The sequence below is a fragment of the Botrytis porri genome (assembly GCF_014898465.1).
Source record: "Botrytis porri strain MUCL 3234 chromosome Unknown BPOR_012, whole genome shotgun sequence".
In the NCBI taxonomy this organism is placed as follows: domain Eukaryota; kingdom Fungi; phylum Ascomycota; class Leotiomycetes; order Helotiales; family Sclerotiniaceae; genus Botrytis; species Botrytis porri.
In genome coordinates, this window is record NW_024066086.1 from 1,414,015 (window position 1) to 1,432,647 (window position 18,633).

Consider the following 18,633-nt stretch of genomic DNA (forward strand, 5'->3'; position numbering starts at 1 on the left):
GAGAAGAGATAATTTATGAAAAGAAGCACAGGATCACAGGATCACAGGATCTTATTATTAGTTAAACAGGTCGTCCTTAATGAATGAATGAATGAATGCGATTCTCTTGAAACGATGACTTTTCAATCAATCGTTGCTCGATATTCAGCAGTCAAACATTTACTTCGTTTGTCGATTCACCAGACATCCATCTACATCACCGATATGCCACTAAGGTTACGGTCCCTCCCGCTAAAAGACGTCAAGTCAAGCTTTTGACAAGCCTCTAACTCTCATCGCCAATTTTCTTGGCAGGAAACGAAATGAAACTATTGATACTGTTTTTGTAAGTCATCACTTGCTGTCACAGTCAGACTGTCAGATATATGCAGCGCAGTCACAAATCACATCGCACTTTCTCTTCTACGCTCAAACAGATTTCCACAGAGTCGAGTAACCATAGGTAGGTGCTTAATTAACTTATAAGTAAGTATGCTTTCACGATGTGAGATGAATTGTTCAGAAATTCTGTTAGACTTTCACAAAAGTATCTCTTTTTTTCGCTCTCTGCAGTGTTTTACATTTCGTATTGGATCGCGAAGTCTAGTATCTTGTTCTGTACTTTTCAAACGCCACCATGCACTCACTCTCATACCTCGGCCCAATCGTCCTCCTCACGAGTGTCACCACCATCGTATCCGCTCTTCCAGAAAAAGAAATCCTCGTGCCCACTCTTCCTCGCCAATCCTCCGAAGAAGATCATCTCACCTCCGTCTGTTCTCTAAACATCACCTCAGGCACCATCTCCTCCCTGCATCGAAGTAATAACCATCCAATCCGCCTACACCCCCAACGGTACCACGCCTCTTGATTAACTCGCTCACGCACAATGATTGTGTAATGGTGGGTTCTTTAGCAGTTGACTTGGATGTCCCAATTGCGATTATGCACATGGTTGACGACGATCCCCAGCGGTCGTCAGCGCATTTAATACTGTTATTACCAGTGCGTCCAATCAACTCTGTACCGGTACACCTACCGCGAGCTTTGCCGCAATCTTCAATAGTTTGGGAGGAGGAGGAGATGTAGCAGAGGCAACGGCAACTCAATTGACGGATTTGTATCCGAGTGAGACGGCGGTGAGTCTTTATTATACTGCGAGTGGGAATCAGGGAGTAGGCGCTATTACGGGAAGTGCAACCGGAGCTACGAAGACGGGTGGTACGTCGGCGAGTGTGGCAGCTACGGGATCATCATCGGCTTCTGGGGTTTAGACTACCGCTACGAAGACTAGTGCGGGATGTGTTGGTACGACGGCAAGTGGAACTGGAACTGCGACTGGAAGTACATCTGGATCGACTCGAGGTGCTGCACCAACCGGGGTCATGGGAGGTTTCTTGGGAATGGCTGTTGGTGGGGTTGTGATGGCTACTTTGTGATTGAGGAATTGATGAGAACGGGCAAAAAAGATCAACGTCCTGTATGACTGTATGACTATTCGAATACTTAATCAATAATTAATCAATAATGCCAATGCCTTCAAGATAACGTGCAGCTCCGAGATCTTGAAAGTTATATTGTTCCCGTCGACCCCCTTCTTGTATTCCTAACCCGAGCAAAACGGCCAAATATTCAAATCTCTATTTTTGATCAGAAATTTTGGAAAGTCAAAACCATCATTGGGTTGAACGACATGGGAATTACATCCCCAATCGAAATACCAAATTCGAGACCCATTATCCAAGCCGCATACAAATGCCTGGAAGATCGTGTTCAAGATGAATATAAACAGCAGCAATTTATTGTGTGAGATCAACCTTCAAATCAAGACTTCGAAGTATTGTCAAAGAATACTTTATCGGTGTAAATTCTTCACTCACAAAGACGTAGATTTCTCTCTTCTCCAATCCATCAGTATAATGAGTTTCCCTAATTTGGTGTGCATCATATCTACTCTGCATCAATCGAGTCGAGGGAAGAATCGCATTATGCACAATATCATGCTCTCTCTCTCTATTCTTGCAATACGGATAGATGCCAAGAAACATGAGTAGGTATCAAAATTCCATATACTCTTCATCCGCTAGATACATTCCTGTATAATCGTACAAACCCCCGTTTCATCATATCCCCAGGTGCCATTTATCAATACTACAGAAACACCCCCATCAAAACAACTTATACACCCCAACCTAATAAATGTCTTTCTGGTCTCTGAAAGACCCTCTAGTATTTTACGTAAGGGTTCCCCTGTATGTAACTCTCCACGAGCCCGCATTGGATTTAGTGTTCTTGCTTAAGCTATAATAATTCACCCCAATTTTGGCTGTAGGAAATCAATCAAAAGATAGGCATTGCTGGAAAATCCTCAGATATTATGTAAGAGGGGTTGATAGATTGGAAAGATATTCGATCTTGAGATTGTACACACCCCCTTACAAAATCCCAAAAATGATAGTTTTTGAAAGAGAAGTTTACAATACAAGGTGATAGATACCCTTCCAGTATGAGAGAAAACAATTACATGATCAGTCCCACACATTCTCTTAAAGCTCACCATCCACCTTCCATTTTCCCTACAAGTTTCCGACAAGTATAAATACCAACACCACGGAAATCACTCCTCAATCTCGAGATCACACCGGCTCAGAAAAGAACCGCACATCTTTGATTCACGTGCCGTTTTCTTCTCTTGCTCCTGTTCTCCTATTTTTCAAATATCTCAATCTAAGAGACTAGACGAGTGCATTCAATAGATCTAATCCGTCGAATCAATCTATAAAACAACTGAACTAGTAAGATTTAATTGTCATGTTGTCTCTACCTAGATATCTATCTATCGCACTGAATGTTCGATCGAAACTGATGTAGTTGAATCTGAAGTAAATGATTGAGTCCCAGCGAAATATCATGCAGACTTCGAAGTTCGTAGAATGTGTGTCCACTAAATACTCCTATTTCCCGAAAGAAAAAAGGGGTATTTTGGAAGTTCGGAAGATGAGTACTAGTAAGAACAGCAACAAATCAACAACAAAATAACAAGAATAAGAAGAACAAGAAGAACAAGAAGAACAAGAAGAAGAAGAAGAAGAAGAAGAAGAAAAACAAGAACACTCACCCTCACATCCAACCAACCCTATGATCTCTCCATCAAAACCACAAAATCACTCAAACATCCCACTTATTGTCTTTCCCTAAGATTTCCACAAGTTCCCCTTCTCTTCTCTTCTCTTCTCTTCTCTTTCTTCCCCAATCTCAATACTCTAGGGTATATAATCTTCTCTCCTCGTTTTCACTCCTTCATATCCTCATACACCATAACTCCCCAACCTCTATCCTCAATACAACCATTCAACTCTATCACGCATCCCATCTCTCAAGTATCGAATCTTCTAGTCTTCCACCAGCAATCTCTTATACCACTAGGTAATGCAGAGGCAGACATCTAATCGCATAATCACACCATATCCAACCACACCACACCCATCACCCTCCCTCATAAACCCTCTCCAATAAATCCCCTTCCAGAAATCAAAACTCCAATTTATCTCCATACTCCATCCCCATCCCCATCAAACCCCCCTCCTCTCACAGCGCCGCACAAAAATATAACATGAATTACGGATAGAGTATATCACTACACATCTCCCAATATCTTTCCCCTCCATAACTCTCTTTATATTGTATCCATGCCCAATAGTGAGTGATCCTTGCTCGCTTTCCCGAGCCTGACGTAAAAGTCTATCAGCATTTCGATTTCCCTTCCTCCTTGAAAAATTCACCGCTCCTTATTCTTTCCCATCTAACCATCCATCCCCTCACTCCCCTCACTCCCCTTATAATTGCACCCATTACCCCCCTCAATAATCACACATTAATCCCTCCCGCCTCCGAATCTCCTAATCTCTCACAAAATTTACAACTAGTACTCTCATCAATCTCATTCTCCTGCTCTCCATGATATCAAACTATCAATGGCGATACCCAGATACACAATACTTAATCCGAAGAATTTATTTTCTGTGTGACTTAAAATGGCGCGAAACATTCCATTCGATATCTCCATGTTTTAGAGCAGGGCGGAAAGATGAATTCATCAATTGTACCCAATGGCTAATGTGATTGAAGAAAGATTCACCAAATCACTCCACTACATTGTAAAACTACCTCTATAATGCAAAGAGCGGACCTCAAACCTTCAATAGTCCAAAACTCCAAGGTCAAGCACAATCACATTTCACAAATCAAATCTCATCATACGACAATAGAACCAAATAATTTAACAGATAATTTATTTCATTTCATTTAGTGTCATATCACATAGTAGCAGCTTAACCGTCAAAGCCGCATACTTAAAAACCTATTTCCTTTCCCATCCCATATCAATTATACAATCATCTTCCCTACTTATGCCTTGTTGGCACCAGAAGAACCACTGTTCTTCGCTCTCTCACCATAAGCCTTGGTAGCATAATCACCACCAATAACGATCAAATCCTCTGGTCTGTAATCATGCTTACCAGACAAGTAGCTCTCGAGAATAGCCTTGGTACCATCGGCATATCTCTTTTGAGCATCCAAAGAGGTACCAGACATGTGAGGAACCATGGCGTTTCCACCACCGAATGGGTTCTTTGCGTAGCGGAGTGGGTGGTCCTTTGGTGCTGGTTGAGGGAACCAGACATCTCCTCCGTAACCGCGGAGGTGACCGGACTTGAGGGCATCGGCAACATCTTCCTTGACAACGATGGCACCACGGGCGGTGTTTACCAACCAGGATCCTATTTAAGGTTAGCTTGATATGAGTAAACGAAATTAGGAGAAACATACCCTTCTTCATCTTGGAGATCAACTCCTTGTTGAAAAGACCACGGGTCTTCTCGTGGAGAGGGCAGTTAATGGTGACAACATCACATTGAGCCAACATCTCCTCCAAATTGGTAACACGTCTGCAACCAATCTCTTGCTCAACCTCTGGCTTAAGAGGTTGGTAATCAAAGTACAACAATTCCTTGCAGTCGAATGGCTTCAATCTTCTCAAGACACGCTCACCAATTCTTCCAACAGCAACGGTACCGACGACCTTACCCTCAAGATCGAACTCGTTCTTGGCGGCAGCGGCAACATCCCATTCTCCGGCTTGGATTTGCTCGTGTGCTGGGACAAAGTTACGGACGAGAACCAAGATGGTCATAACGACGTGCTCAGCGACGGAGACGACGTTGGATCCGGTAACTTCAGCAACGGTGATACCACCGTTTGTCTTGTTGGCAGCATTGAGATCGACGTGGTCAGATCCAATACCGGCAGTGATGGCAATCTTGAGGTTCTTGGCCTTGGCGAGACGTTCGGCAGTGAGGTAACCTGGGTGGAAACTGAGAAGGAAAGCTTGTTAGAATCCGCGAATTGATATTTAGGAAGATGAGTGGCATACGGAGTGGTAATGATGATCTCTGCGTCTACCAAGTGTTTATCGAACTCAGAGTTCTCTCCCTCCTTGTCAGAGGTGGTAACAAGCTCATGTCCTTGATCCTCGAGCCATTTGCGGATACCGAGCTCGTTCTCAGTTGTGCCGAGGAGCTCTGGGACCTAATTTTAATCATGTCAATCAATTGATCCAAAGACGAGTACCCAATTGGAGTAGTTGGACGACTACCCCCAATTGAGTAGGGGGGTAAAGTAAATAAAACATACCTCTTCGGCGTGCTTCTTTCCGTCGTACAATACAAGAAGTACCTTGACCTTTTCACGATGATTACCCGTTAGCATTCTGATATTTCCAAATTTATGATTAAGCTTCTGTGAGCCAAAAGTAGTCGATCGCGTCGTCCATGTAGGTGTAGTTCTCGCAACAGCAGAAGCTGTGAAGATTGACCGAGCACAAGGAGACGGTCTTGTTGCCAAACGAGAGAGGGAACGAGTGAAAAATACCATTTTGGATTATTGTTCTATTATTTGTAGTTGGAAAAAGTATTGATGGATTGTAGAATAAAGAACAAAGAGTATATTTCTGTTGTATGGAAGTTGTGTTAGATGTATGTATATTTGGGAAAGTGCGGGGTTCGGGATGTATTAACTAACCTATGTTGGCAAACACTGTTAGTAACATGTACGTCGACCAATTGAGAATTATAGATGGGATTTGAGGCTTAAAGGATCAGAATAGACTTTGGAAGATCCCAATGGCATTGATCCGATGATCATATGAAGCTATCCATACTTCCCGTCTGATGTCGTTGATGTTGTTGTTGGGAGGAGTAGCAGCTTACCTTTGTTTTGAATGTCTGATATATAAAAAAGATGAAGATGTAGAGGAAGTATACAACCAAGAAGTCGGGAGCAGCTCTTCAATATATATAATGTTTGATACCCTCGATGCCTTCGATACCCCTCAATAAATTCGGGATATCACGACCACACTCCATAGTAAGCAGTCTTGGTATTTCCACCATTTCCCCTCTTTTTCCAACAACATTGGGTCAAACTATCCACAAATGAAAAGTGGTCGACTCGTAGGACTTCATCATATTCTCCACTTACAGCACATAAAATAACCAACGAGGTAACTGGTAAGAAGCTCATGAGACTCGGAGAAGGCAAAAGAATCATTCATCAATCGTCTTGCCGTGTTGGGCTGGTATTGTGTGGTCAAAGGGCCATTGCCAATCTGGTCCACGTTTCCGAATGGCCATGGGATGATGGCATGATGGCATAATGGTTGGATGGGTGAATCGGTATTCGGATTCTTGGGACTAGCTGGTCTAGGTGATTTCTCGTAGATTCGTAGAATATTTCAGAGGGTACGAGTAGCTCGGTAGCTTTACGGGGAGCTCTGGTTCCGCACGTCGTTTCCGGTACATGTATGGTCCACTTTACTCAAGCTAAGCTCAGGAACAGAAAGACCTTCCCATAGAAGTGGATGAGAGATGCATTACATTGCTTGCCACTACCTAGAACGTTGGGTATGTGATGATGATCATGAAGCACACGATGATCATGTTAAAGTATGGAAAGTATGGAATCTGGATATACTATGAAGCACATGGTGATCACGACAAAGTATGCAATCTACTTCGTATGGTAGGTAGTATTATGAAGCCCACGACGATCATGTAAAAAGTATGTACGATGTACGTATGCCCTATGTGGCTCAATATACTGACTGATGGATGTTTCACTAGGTAATGGTAATCTATCCCATTCTTAACCTTACCTCTTAACTCTACCCAGCTGTCTTCTCTTCCAATCCATTGTGACACAGATACAACTCCCTGTCTTCTTGCCTCTAGATCTGCTCGTAGACCCTACCTGAGCCTACATATCATGCCCACTCACTTTATATGCATATCGAGACACTGGCATAGTTGTCCCTCTATCCGCCTACCTGTCTGTCCGTTCGTCTGTCTGTTCGTCTGTCTGTCCATCTGTCTGTCCATCTGTCTGTCCTTCTGTCTGTCTGTCTGTTCGTCTGTCTGTTCGTCTGTCTGTCCATCTGTCTGTCCATCTGTCTATCCATTTGTCTATCTGTTCGTCTGTCCGTCTGTCTATCCGTCCGTTTATCTGTCTGTATATAAATGGTCATTCCCATCAATTTTCCTTCCTGCGGGCCTGCGGGGTAAAGCGTTATTGTGTTACATCACATCCCAACCAATTACCCGCCGGACATCTCTCGGCGTGGACCCCACCAGCCATTCGGTATCTTATCCAGGCCACTCGCTTGTACCATTGTACTCTCCGAACTTCCCCTTCATTCTACATACGTAACAAAAATTCGGTATCTATACATCACCACGATAACCAATATCGAAAAATCTCCGTCAAAATATGGACGTCTCTCCAAATCTAGTCTAACCGTGCCACGAGCGTGCTTCAATTCCGCGTTCAATAAATGCACCTCAGGAGTTGCGCGGGGTATAGGCCCTGAACAGATGTGCATCCGTGCCTAGTCCTGGTTCGGTGTGTGCAGTGTGCAGACTAGTAAACGTTGACTGGGTGTGGTGGCATTGCATTTGGGGTCCAATGTACTTCTTGGCAATGTTCGAGACCGATGATTTGCACGGGACCAAGAATGGGGCGGCTTCAATGGCAGGTATCCGCGGTAATTAGGGCCTTTATTCTTTCAAAACGCTCAATGGTCGAGATACGGTCTCTGTTTCTATACACCGACTTATTTCATTCATATTGTGAATGAAAATGCTTCCACAACTGCTACCAAACGTTCCGTGTGAGAGCGATCCGAGTACAGTAGCAGAGAACAGATAAACCTCCGCATTGAAAAACTCGCAACCTTCGCACCAGTTTAGGTGGCTCTCGAGATTGTTCGAGCGGCGACGGAGGTTGAAAGCCAGCCTTCAGAGAATCCTCCAATGTATCACATTGACAGAGCATTGGTCTCGCATGGGGTGTTAACTAAGAGCACGAGAAGAATGAATTGGAAAGGCTGCGTTTAAGCCCAAGAGCAGTTCCAACCCCCTCCTCTTTCCGAGCTGGCAGACTCTTCTTTGTCCACTTGTGATTCTTCCGCTCCTCTTTATTTGAACAATCCTCTGATGTAAAATTCGAACTTTCCCTGTCTTTGAGCTGGAAACGCGATTAGGATGTTTAGAGATTTTTCTTCATGACTTCGATTGAAAAATACCCGTTCAATCAATTATGACACAAAATGGGAGCGGTACAAAGGCCTCCTCCTCTTCTAGTCGAGGACGGAAGAGGAATTGTGTGGGTGTAGGGTGCGTAGTTCGCAACGCGATTATGATATTCGTGCTTCAGCTTGCACATTTGATCACTAGAATATCTTGCTTTATAACTAAGCAATCTTAACCCTTTTCATTCAGATCCATCTTATTTTATCTTATCAATTCACCAGTTTCGTATAATATCCCCTTTCCAGATCGCATGCAAATCTTTCATACTTGAATACCAACGACGTCTTTCCGTTATTTCAAGCTCCTCTACACTCCTAATATTCCCCGTTCAGTACCAACATACCAAACTCAATCATATCCAAACTATCTACATTCATAAGCACAGATCAGGACTGATGCAAATTCCCTTGATCACAGACCAGTAACAATCATTTTCGCTTACTCCGAAGAGGAATTCACTTATCATATTTTCATCAAGTCAGCACCGGCCAGCAATGTGATTATCTGGAAGGCTTTCCAGTCATTTTTTGTTCTAGTCTGAAGGAAATATATGAAGATATTGTAGACATTAACGAAGATTTGGAGCTAAGGCGCACAATATTCAAGCCCGGAATGAGTATTAAATGTTATATTGGAAGATGTTATTTTAAAGGATATTATTTTAAAAGATGTTATTTTAAAAGATATTATTCCAAAAGATGTTATTTTAGAAGATGTCATTCTGAATAGTATTTATTCACGAAATTTCAATCTGCCACGAAAGTGACTCTATGCGCGTTTTGCTGTCATTCTCCTGTTTTTTTTGTTTCGAAATGTCCTATCACAGTCACCGTCCCATGCTAAATTCTGAGCAGTTGATCCAACGATGAATGGTGTAGATTATCTTGAGGATACCTAGTAACATTCAGCATTGTTTGTTTTGAAATTGATATGACGATTCTCGATTGCTCTCTCATCTCTTCTCTTACATATGATATTGACTTGAGCTATATATAGAGAAGTTATTAATAGGATTGAATGAATGCGCGGAGTCAGATTCTTCGGGCTGGGGACTCATATTTATCTATTCTGTGAATCATGTAACTATTCACAAACATCCTTTCTTCAATCACAAATATTATTGACTTGAATATAGACAGCCTTGGAATACATTCATATCTGAATGTATTTTTAGAATGAAAACGACTCATTACTCGGTGGTCCTAATCTGAATACCTATTTCCGAGTGTATCATACCCTTGTGTAGACATTTTCGAGTCACAATACCCTCGCCTGAGACGCATTTTTGTGTACTTTTGACTCCAGTACCCTGTTCTTGTCACTATGATACCCCTCAAATGCATCTTTCGAGTCAGAATGCCCTCTATCGGGACTCATTCTCTGAGCTTTAACTCGAGCACCATATCACATTCACTTTAATGCCCCAATTTTAATGTTTTCGAGTCAGAATGCCCTCCTTCTACGGTCGCTTTGAATGTCACTAAGGGAATCGAGTAGGGAGGACTTGAATACAAAAGGGGACGATGTAGCCACTTAGGTTGCTGTTTTCTAACAACAAAACATTCTCACAATACATTGATATAACAAAATATATGCAATATCAAGAGAATTCTTTTATTTTCAACTCTAAGAACATTCACCTGATACTCAAAGCCTGGCATTCTTGGTTCTTAAGGTGATTCGATTGCACACTGCCCCTCTCTTCGTTAAACAACTCTTGCGAGGATTCTTTGGGTTTTCTCGTTACAGATACACTCCAAGTCATTTGACGACCGCTTCGTTACATCATATCTCCCTCAGCCAGAGCCACTAATATCTGGACGAATTCGACTCCTTTCAACACTCATAGCTACCTAGTCAGGCCTCAGCGTTGTGACCAGCGGAGTGGGCATTATTTCTTCCTCTTCAAGTACTCGAAAATTGATTGGTATCCACATTCGTGCCACTAAGTTATGTCTGACTCGAACCAAGAGATGCGAGACTCTTATGGACGGGTGAAAAATAATCCTTTCAGTGGAAATACATTAGATACTTTTGTCGGAGGAGCCACACCGCAGAGAAAGACTTCTTGGGAATTAAATACAGCTGAAAGCTCGAATGCGGCAATCGGAAGAGGCCGAATGGCACCCCATCTTTCAAACATCATAGGACCCATTTCAGCTGATGTACATGATCCTCAGAGCAATTTCAAACCCCCCAAAGTACCATTGGAAAATTGGCGACCAGGAGGACTGACACGACTTAATCCTCCCGTACGAGACAACGAGCCACGCGGTCCACGGTATTCATTTGGAGGGTACACAACAGATTTTATATGGAGGACCTTTATGAAGAAACACTGGTATGAAGATTTTCTTAGTATTGACGCAATTGATCTATACCTCTTCGTAAGATTGTGCTGTCACCTTGGTCTTACGGTAGAAAATCCTCCGAGTCCAGATTGTATCGCCAGTATTGTCGCCATCTTGGCAGTCCCATGTTTAGAGAGATCACTAACAATGTTTCCGCCTCGTGGACTGTCATATTTGAGTCCTTTCACTGCTACTTTGGTCCGCGACGTATTTGAATACCTCGGATGTACACGAAATCCCTATCGGCAATGGCCAGTCGATAGAACCATCGAATGGATCGATACGATACAGGGCGATGGTCAACAACAGAACGATCAACTGACGTATCTTCGGAATCCTTTACGGTTCGCTATAGAACGATATTATGATTCATTTCCACAGAGCCCACCCGGACTCGTAGCCCGAGCTAATATCCAATGGTACCCCGACATGCATACTTTTATGTATATCCCAGTGCCGGAGGTTGTTAATCTACTAGCTACTCTCGTCTAAAGCGATGCAGGATCAAGCCGCCATCATCGTCACTAATCGGGTTCCTCGAGTTCCAGGAGAAGTGGTGGACATAACGAAGGACATGGACACCACAGGAGAAGAAATCATTAGTATGAACATCTTGAATTCGACATTTTGCGCCTGTTGGAGGAGATTGTTTGTGGATCAGATAAGCCGGTTGGAAAGCAGAATTATCAAAATATATTGATTAAATTATCGACGGGCCGGACGCACTAATAATATGTACATATATATAGAGAGATCTGATGCGCTAGCCGCACGACTGAGGGGTTTACTTGGAATAGATCGCGGTATGCAATGAATGCGAGACGCGGAATGCGAGACGCTGATCACACTGGCTGGATATAAATCTAGACTACCTCGAGATAGATAGATAATATTTAAAACGTTGCTTTTTACGTTGTCTACTCTCGATTATTACATTTTGATATTTTGATATGAAATTCCATCTTCACCCTTTAGCGAGAAACTAGAACCAGAGTTCCCTGCCAATACAATGTGCAGAAGCTAGGAAATCGGACTTTGACTTCGATTAACTCTATTTCTCACAATTTACAGAAGCGAAAGATCCACAGTTACAATTTCTGAAATTTGATGGTTCCATGGGATCATATATCACCAATGATAAATCCAACGACAAAGGTTCCAGATGTCGAAACGGATAAACCTTCATAGAACCTCACTTCGGTAAACCATAAGCTAAGAAAGCTACGCTAAACTCGATACCAACGGCAAAGAACCATCTATCAATATAAACGAATAGATTCAGACGAAAAGCGGAGTTATTAAGAGCGGAGGTAAACTAATCTTATTCTAACTTTACGCGTATTTGTAGGGTTTCTTGAAGGTATTACTTTGATGTCGAGTACATGCAGACAGAAATGATGAGGATGTCTTCAGTGTAGCTGTGTTTGAGTATATTGCTGGTGAGTTTTTTAATGGTGGTGAGTATAAATAGGTGATTATTTTGATCAAATATATTCTCAACATAAATAACCATGTTTAGAGGTATGCTTATTGGAAGAATGATATCATAGAGAGCTAGGCTTGTAATATACTCTTGAATATTGCGTAGCTCTGATATCTTTCACTATCTTCTTTGCTAACGCCTCGTCTGTCGCATCGTCGTTCTCGTTTCAGTGTCGTTTTCCGGTCTGGATGTGTGATCTAATCTATCTCTTCGAGAGCTTTCCCTTCAAACATACGCATACCCATAGCAGGCGCCTCAAGTATTCTAATATAAGAGTTGGGACTGGAAAAGAAGAAGAAAGTAAAAGTAGGAATAGGAGCTGACGATGAGGGAAGACTAGAAGCTCAGGACCTGGAGCTTTTAAGAAAAGGCGCGATGCATTCTGGGATCAGATGAGAGTGTTCAGACGTTTGTTTCTCAATGTCGTATAGATTTCGCATACAGGAATCTGTAATGTGTTAGTATAAATACAAATCTAAATTTTTGGCATAATTTCCAGTCGGTGAGTGTTTTATTGGGAATGATAGGTCTATATCCACATATGATGGCATTGATCGTTTAACTAGTCATCTAAATCGAAGTTTCAAGGCCTCATGTTAATCTACTCCTCCATTTCATTTTATATCCCTTAGGTTTATACCCTACTCAAAACAACCAAATGATATAAGCATTCTTGAGATATTCCCACTCGATAGCGTATCTTACCCATCCATAGCGAAGATCGATTTCAAAGTGATGGGAGTAAGTTTAGAGTAGCTCTTGTAGCGTTTTGGCGTGTTAAATTTCGATCTTGTAGAAATGGAGATATTCCCTCAAAGGACAATGAAATTTAAGGGTTCTAGCTATCTATCTTTCACTCTATTCAAACAATGGAGAATACAGGAGATTGGATTCAATGCCTACCTCTTCCAGACCCCATACGCTTTAACAAAAGAGGATCTCTTTTTCTAATTCATATCAAGAGGCAGACATTGACCGAAGCGGTATCAAGACTAATATGCTAAGAACTTAGTATGAAAAGCAACGTTATTAAGTATTATCTATCTATCTTTAGGTGTTCTACCTATATCTTGCAGTTTTGCGACCAGCGCCTCTACCTCTTGCATCTATGTACGCCTTAATTAAGTAAATCCTCAGTCGTACGGCCGGCGCATGAGACTTTCCGGTATCTAATTATCCCTAATAGAGCGACCAGCGCATCTATGCTCAGCGTTTCTCTTTACGTACCCATTTATAGCAAGGGTTCCCTTTACTGTCCTCCGAGTATACCTGCCTGTAACCATGTTGAGATGCGGGAGCGCTCGATTGTTCACGTGGATGTTTAGAAGCCCAAATTTCAGGTTCCACAGTGACTACATTGTATCCCTCGCCCCCTCCCGCTTTGTGATACCGGTTTGCTTCATCTAATGCCAACCGTTCTGCGTCCAACCTACTCTCATCTCCCCAGCTGACTTGCTCTAATCTTTTCCGGGCGGCTTCCACTTCATCTGGATCACTCTGCAAATATTGTTGTTCATGGATGTTTTCTTGCTCTGCGGTTGTGTTGGTCCAAAAGCGAGCTTGGGCAGGTATAGGTGGGTAGGTGTAAGTCTTTGGTGTGTACCAAATGGTCCGAGGTCCAATATCCTTCTCACGGAACATGAAGTAGGGAACTCTCCATTCCCAGCAAAGCCTCTTATCCGCAATAGCAGCGGCATTGTTGTAGCCAAAATGACCCATGATAGCTTCTGGTAGGCGTGACACGAGCTTCTTAGGAGTCCAGTATGGATACCCTTGGGTAGCCTTCTTTTTCCCTGTACCTAGAGCTTTCGTAATCGTTTTATTATTGTTTTCTATCCACGCGCTTAAGATTTCGAATGCAGCACCACGCTTTCGGTTATGTCTATTCGCCATAATACAAAAAAGCGCACTGACTTGATCCTCAGTGAATCCAACCTGTGGGGGAGGTCGAAAACGACTTACATACCCAAACCTATTTGGTCTACCCGCACTATTGAGAATGGAAGTTGCAATTTTGATACATGTCGGATCATTTTTGTAGCAATCAACAGTCGAATACAGAGTCGTAACAATGTAGGTAAGTCGATAAAGATCCACATGGTCAAAGAGATAACAAGTTCGCATTTGCTGATTATCAAGCCAAACGCTAGCCCATAATGCTGCTACAGGGCCGCGCTCATTCTTGTCGAATTCGGGATTATATCCCGATTCCCACTTGATTGGATAGTCGTCTACTCCATAAGGAAGTTCTCCCTGATCTTTGAAAATGGGAATTGAAGCAGGAAATCTTGTAGTTACGTGCTGATAGTTAGCCGACGGGGTACCTGTATACGGGATTGGAGTGCCCAGGGGATTAGTTGGCAGATTGGGATAATCAGAACTGTTCGGTGTGAAAGATTTATTTTCCACTTGCGGCTTTAGGTAACCCAGACCAGCTTCTTCCCAGGGATCTTTGAACGATGTTGCATCAGGCACATTTTGATCTCTATAGTTGTATCCAGACGATGCTGATGCTTCAGTTGTTGTTTCCGCGTAAGAAAAGCTTCCAGTACCAACAGACGATCCTCGATACACAGGCGGTGATGCATCAGACTTAGGAGCCGGTCCAGCTGCAATATAATTCTGCTGCTGGTACTGCCCCTGGTAGTAAAGAGAATTATCGGCTTCCTTGTGTCTTCCTGTGTAATGCTGTACCGGTGGTACTGGCGCTGGCTGGACAATCTTCTGCTGGTGATCTCTTGCCTCAGAATTTCTGTTATTGCCTGAAGACTTATGTGAAGATGATCCAACGTTTGAAATCCTATAGACTGTCTGCCGTCCTTTTCCTTTCTCTTGGTTGCGGGAAGACATTGTTGTAGATATCGATCAGCCCTCAGATACTTGGAGTTTCAGAAGCCTCAGTCAACTGTCCACTTGAAACGACGTCTAGAAGTCTAAAGTTGTCTATCACTTTGTTGGACTTCCAGGATCTTGACTGAGGATAATGCACCGAAACCGTCATGGAGCAATGAGGGGTGTATCTATGATGATCAAGCCCGAATATCGGCGTAGGAACTGGTCAAAGAAGAGGGATGGGTGTTGTGTGTACAAGAGGGCTGTGCTTAGTTGATATTATGTTAAACAAATAGTATTTTTTTGATTCGGAAGAATTTCGTAGTACTTCAATGTGTTCTGAGGATTTGAGGTAATGTGTGAAGTCGAACCAAGAAGGTCGCATCGTTCCTTGTTATTCCTACAATCCCCCTGTAGCCCTTTCCTGGAAATTTCCCAAGATGACTGTAAAAAAAATAGCATTCTGACTCGAAAGATGCATGTGAAGAGTGACTCAGATATGGCATTGGAGTCAACAATATAGGAAATTCACTTCAGTACCTGACTTTTCCAGCTCGCATATACTCTATTGAAAGAGTTTTCCGGTTTCCGGTGTCTGATTTTTAGTTTCTCTCAAAAAGTAGACATCGAATGAAGTAATATCGAATGAAAAAAATTCAGAAAGGTTAATGGAAAAAGCAACGTTGTTCAAATATGATCTATTTATCTCCAGATATCTTATCTTTATTACCAGTAGTGCGACCAACGCGTCTACATTTGAAGCCCTTCAACGCCCCGTTCATAGAAATCCTCATTCGTGCGGCTAGCGCATCAGACTTCCCGGTGTCCGATTACATCCTTTAATGACCAGCACGTCAAGTCTTAATGTCACTCCATCAACTTCGTAAGAAAAACCCCCCAGAAATGTTACTCTTCGCAATTAGTCACAACACTAGTGATGCTTTTTGTGCGGGTTATGAGAAGAACTGGATGATGGACTTTCCCGTGTGGCACGTTTCTTGCCTTTCCCAGCACCGGCTGGTGGCTGATTGGCATTCCGTAGCTGTTGATCATATTCCTCTCTTTGTTGTCTCTCGTATTCCAGCCACTGTTGCGGTGTATACCGCGCGGATTGCTGTGACGGATAGACTTAAGTTTGAGAGCCTGAAGGCTGTGGTTGCTGATATTCTAGTGGCGGTGCCGGCTCATGTACAAAAGACTGCGATTGTTGATTTACCGGAGGCTGTGCTTGCGGCTTGTGAGCAAGTCCAGGGAAAGGCCCTAGACTATCATATGCCAAGGGCCTAGGAATTGAGCCACCGGGAACCGGTTTAGGGTCTTCGCCTGAAGGTCCTAGTAGCCTCCAATTTATATCTCCGTCATGATTCTGAAAGGCCATCAGATAATGACTCGAGTCGAAGCGAAAGTACCATTTTTGTGCGTTACATTGCTGGAATGTTAGACCAAAGTTTTCATAGATTGCCTCTGGTATACCATTCAAAACTCTCTTGGTGGTGATCAAGGACATTCCTTTCCTTTTATACCACTCTATAACTCTTATCAAAGGATCATTACGGTTTGGATTTTCTTGGTTGTTGAGAATTTGGAAGAATTGTCTCAACAACGGAACATCCACCTGCTTGTTTCGATTGCCGAGGGCTGTAAAAAAACCTGGTGGTCTATTTTGAGTCGAACGGCTAGCATTGTTGAATATTGTCACTACATTCTGTAGCATAGTTTCATCTTGGAGGTAGTATTCATGCTGACATTCCCTACCAAGGTTACGGTGAGATAGACAAGCCGAAGAAAGTCCACATAATCCCATCTTCTACAGAACCATTCCTCTTCTTGGTCAGTTGCAACACCTTGCCAGAATTCTTTCATTGGATTTTTTGCCATGGGCAAGTAGCCGTAATCAGGTTCCCCCGTCGTTGGGGTACTTACCCACCGATTGTTCGCGTAAACGGTGCCGGGAATCCAAACGTCGGGAAATCCATAAGGAATTTTACCCTCCATCAAATCCATTTGTGGGTGATTTAACTCCTCCATCATGACTGGTAGCCCCGGACTTGCGGCTTCATCAGTGGGCTGCCTGGTGCCATTAAGACGGTTTCCAGAGTACGCTGATGATCCATGTGAGAAATGGCTACCTTCAGGGGCAAATGAACCATACGTATGAGGGCTCGTAGAAGCAAGCGATTGTGTCTGGGATGTGTCAAACTGTTCTAGCTGTTGTGGAAGGTAATCTCCCTGCTGTTGCTGAGATGTTTCTCCATAGTCTATGCTTGGAGTATTGTAGGCACCAGTTGAGGGTTGTGACCAGTTAGGATCGTACTTCATTTCAGGAACTTCGCTTCGATTCCATCCAAACCCCTCACCCGCTTCCATCTGGCCTTCATACACTGAGTCCAAGGGCGTTGGTCTTCGGTCATTAATTGGCTGCTGGTATGCTCTCGCATCGGTGTTTCTTTGTGTGTTTGAAGACCTATTTGAAGGAGGTGGCTCTTGACGTGAAACCCCATACTGTGTTTGCTCCTCTTTTTCCTTTTTAATTCGATGATAAGACATGGCTAAAATACGATACGTAGATAGCAAAACTTCTCGTATAGTAGAAGTTGAAAGATTCCCAGTCTGTCCGCTGAATACGATGTCAAAGGTCTGTTAGTGTCTACGACTACGATGAGCTCCGAATATGACAACAGAGTACGCTGCCAATTCAATAGTCAATAGCGGCTGGATGTGGGCGACATTCGCTGGGTCTATGATGTACCAAAGCCGTTATGGAATGATGAAGGTTGTAACTTTGCCGATAAACACCAGTATCCGCGTAAAAGCTGGTCAGAGAAGATGACTTGGTGTGTTACGATCAAATTGTGCCTGAAATTGAAAGGGTAAAGCTGTGAAGACAAGGGGATCGTGCTTAAAGTCAATAGAGAGATAATACAAGGGGATTGTCTTTGATTCGCAAGAGCTTGGTTGTACTTCGATGTATTCTGAGGATGTCTTGTTGACTGTAAACTCGAACCAAGAGGGGTGCTACGTTCCTTATAACTCCCACGATCCCCCTGCAACTCTTCCCTAGTAAGCATGTGGATGACTATAAAATTGATATAAATATGATTGTAAATGGTATTCAAGTTAAACACGTTGGATGGTCGAATCTTCAACGAAGGCTTTCTGACACGAAATGTTGATATCGAGGTATGAATGTATATAGAAACAGGTATTCAGATCAAAACAACTAAGAAATGAGTCCTATGATTCCGAAAGCATATTTTGATGGTATGAATATATTTTGTCAAGCATATTTGATCAGTTTCGATTCTAAACGAGGACGCAAACTGATACCAAAATAAACATCTAT

At 42.8% G+C, this 18,633-nt stretch overlaps 4 protein-coding genes across 4 annotated transcripts; 1 reads left to right on the forward strand and 3 right to left on the reverse strand.

Annotated features, from left to right (window-relative positions):
• Nucleotides 1–4,386: 4,386 nt before the first annotated feature.
• On the reverse strand, nt 4,387–5,913 carry EAF01_008938 (uncharacterized protein; the record flags this gene model as incomplete). The annotated part of the gene is made up of 4 exons (XM_038917194.1): nt 4,387–4,760; nt 4,810–5,354; nt 5,414–5,568; nt 5,674–5,913. 4 exons carry the CDS (start codon nt 5,911–5,913, stop codon nt 4,387–4,389), a joined length of 1,314 nt encoding a protein of 437 aa, XP_038767588.1.
• Nucleotides 5,914–10,576: 4,663 nt separating this feature from the next.
• Nucleotides 10,577–11,467, forward strand: EAF01_008939 (uncharacterized protein; the record flags this gene model as incomplete). The annotated part of the gene is made up of 1 exon (XM_038917195.1): nt 10,577–11,467. The coding sequence occupies one exon, from the start codon at nt 10,577–10,579 to the stop codon at nt 11,465–11,467; it is 891 nt and encodes a 296-aa protein (XP_038767589.1).
• A 2,197-nt stretch (nt 11,468–13,664) lies between these two features.
• Nucleotides 13,665–15,308, reverse strand: EAF01_008940 (uncharacterized protein; the record flags this gene model as incomplete). The annotated part of the gene is made up of 1 exon (XM_038917196.1): nt 13,665–15,308. One exon carries the CDS (start codon nt 15,306–15,308, stop codon nt 13,665–13,667), a length of 1,644 nt encoding a protein of 547 aa, XP_038767590.1.
• A 1,111-nt stretch (nt 15,309–16,419) lies between these two features.
• EAF01_008941 (uncharacterized protein) lies at nt 16,420–17,837 on the reverse strand (the record flags this gene model as incomplete). The annotated part of the gene is made up of 2 exons (XM_038917197.1): nt 16,420–16,995; nt 17,046–17,837. 2 exons carry the CDS (start codon nt 17,835–17,837, stop codon nt 16,420–16,422), a joined length of 1,368 nt encoding a protein of 455 aa, XP_038767591.1.
• Between the last annotated feature and the right edge of the window lie 796 nt (nt 17,838–18,633).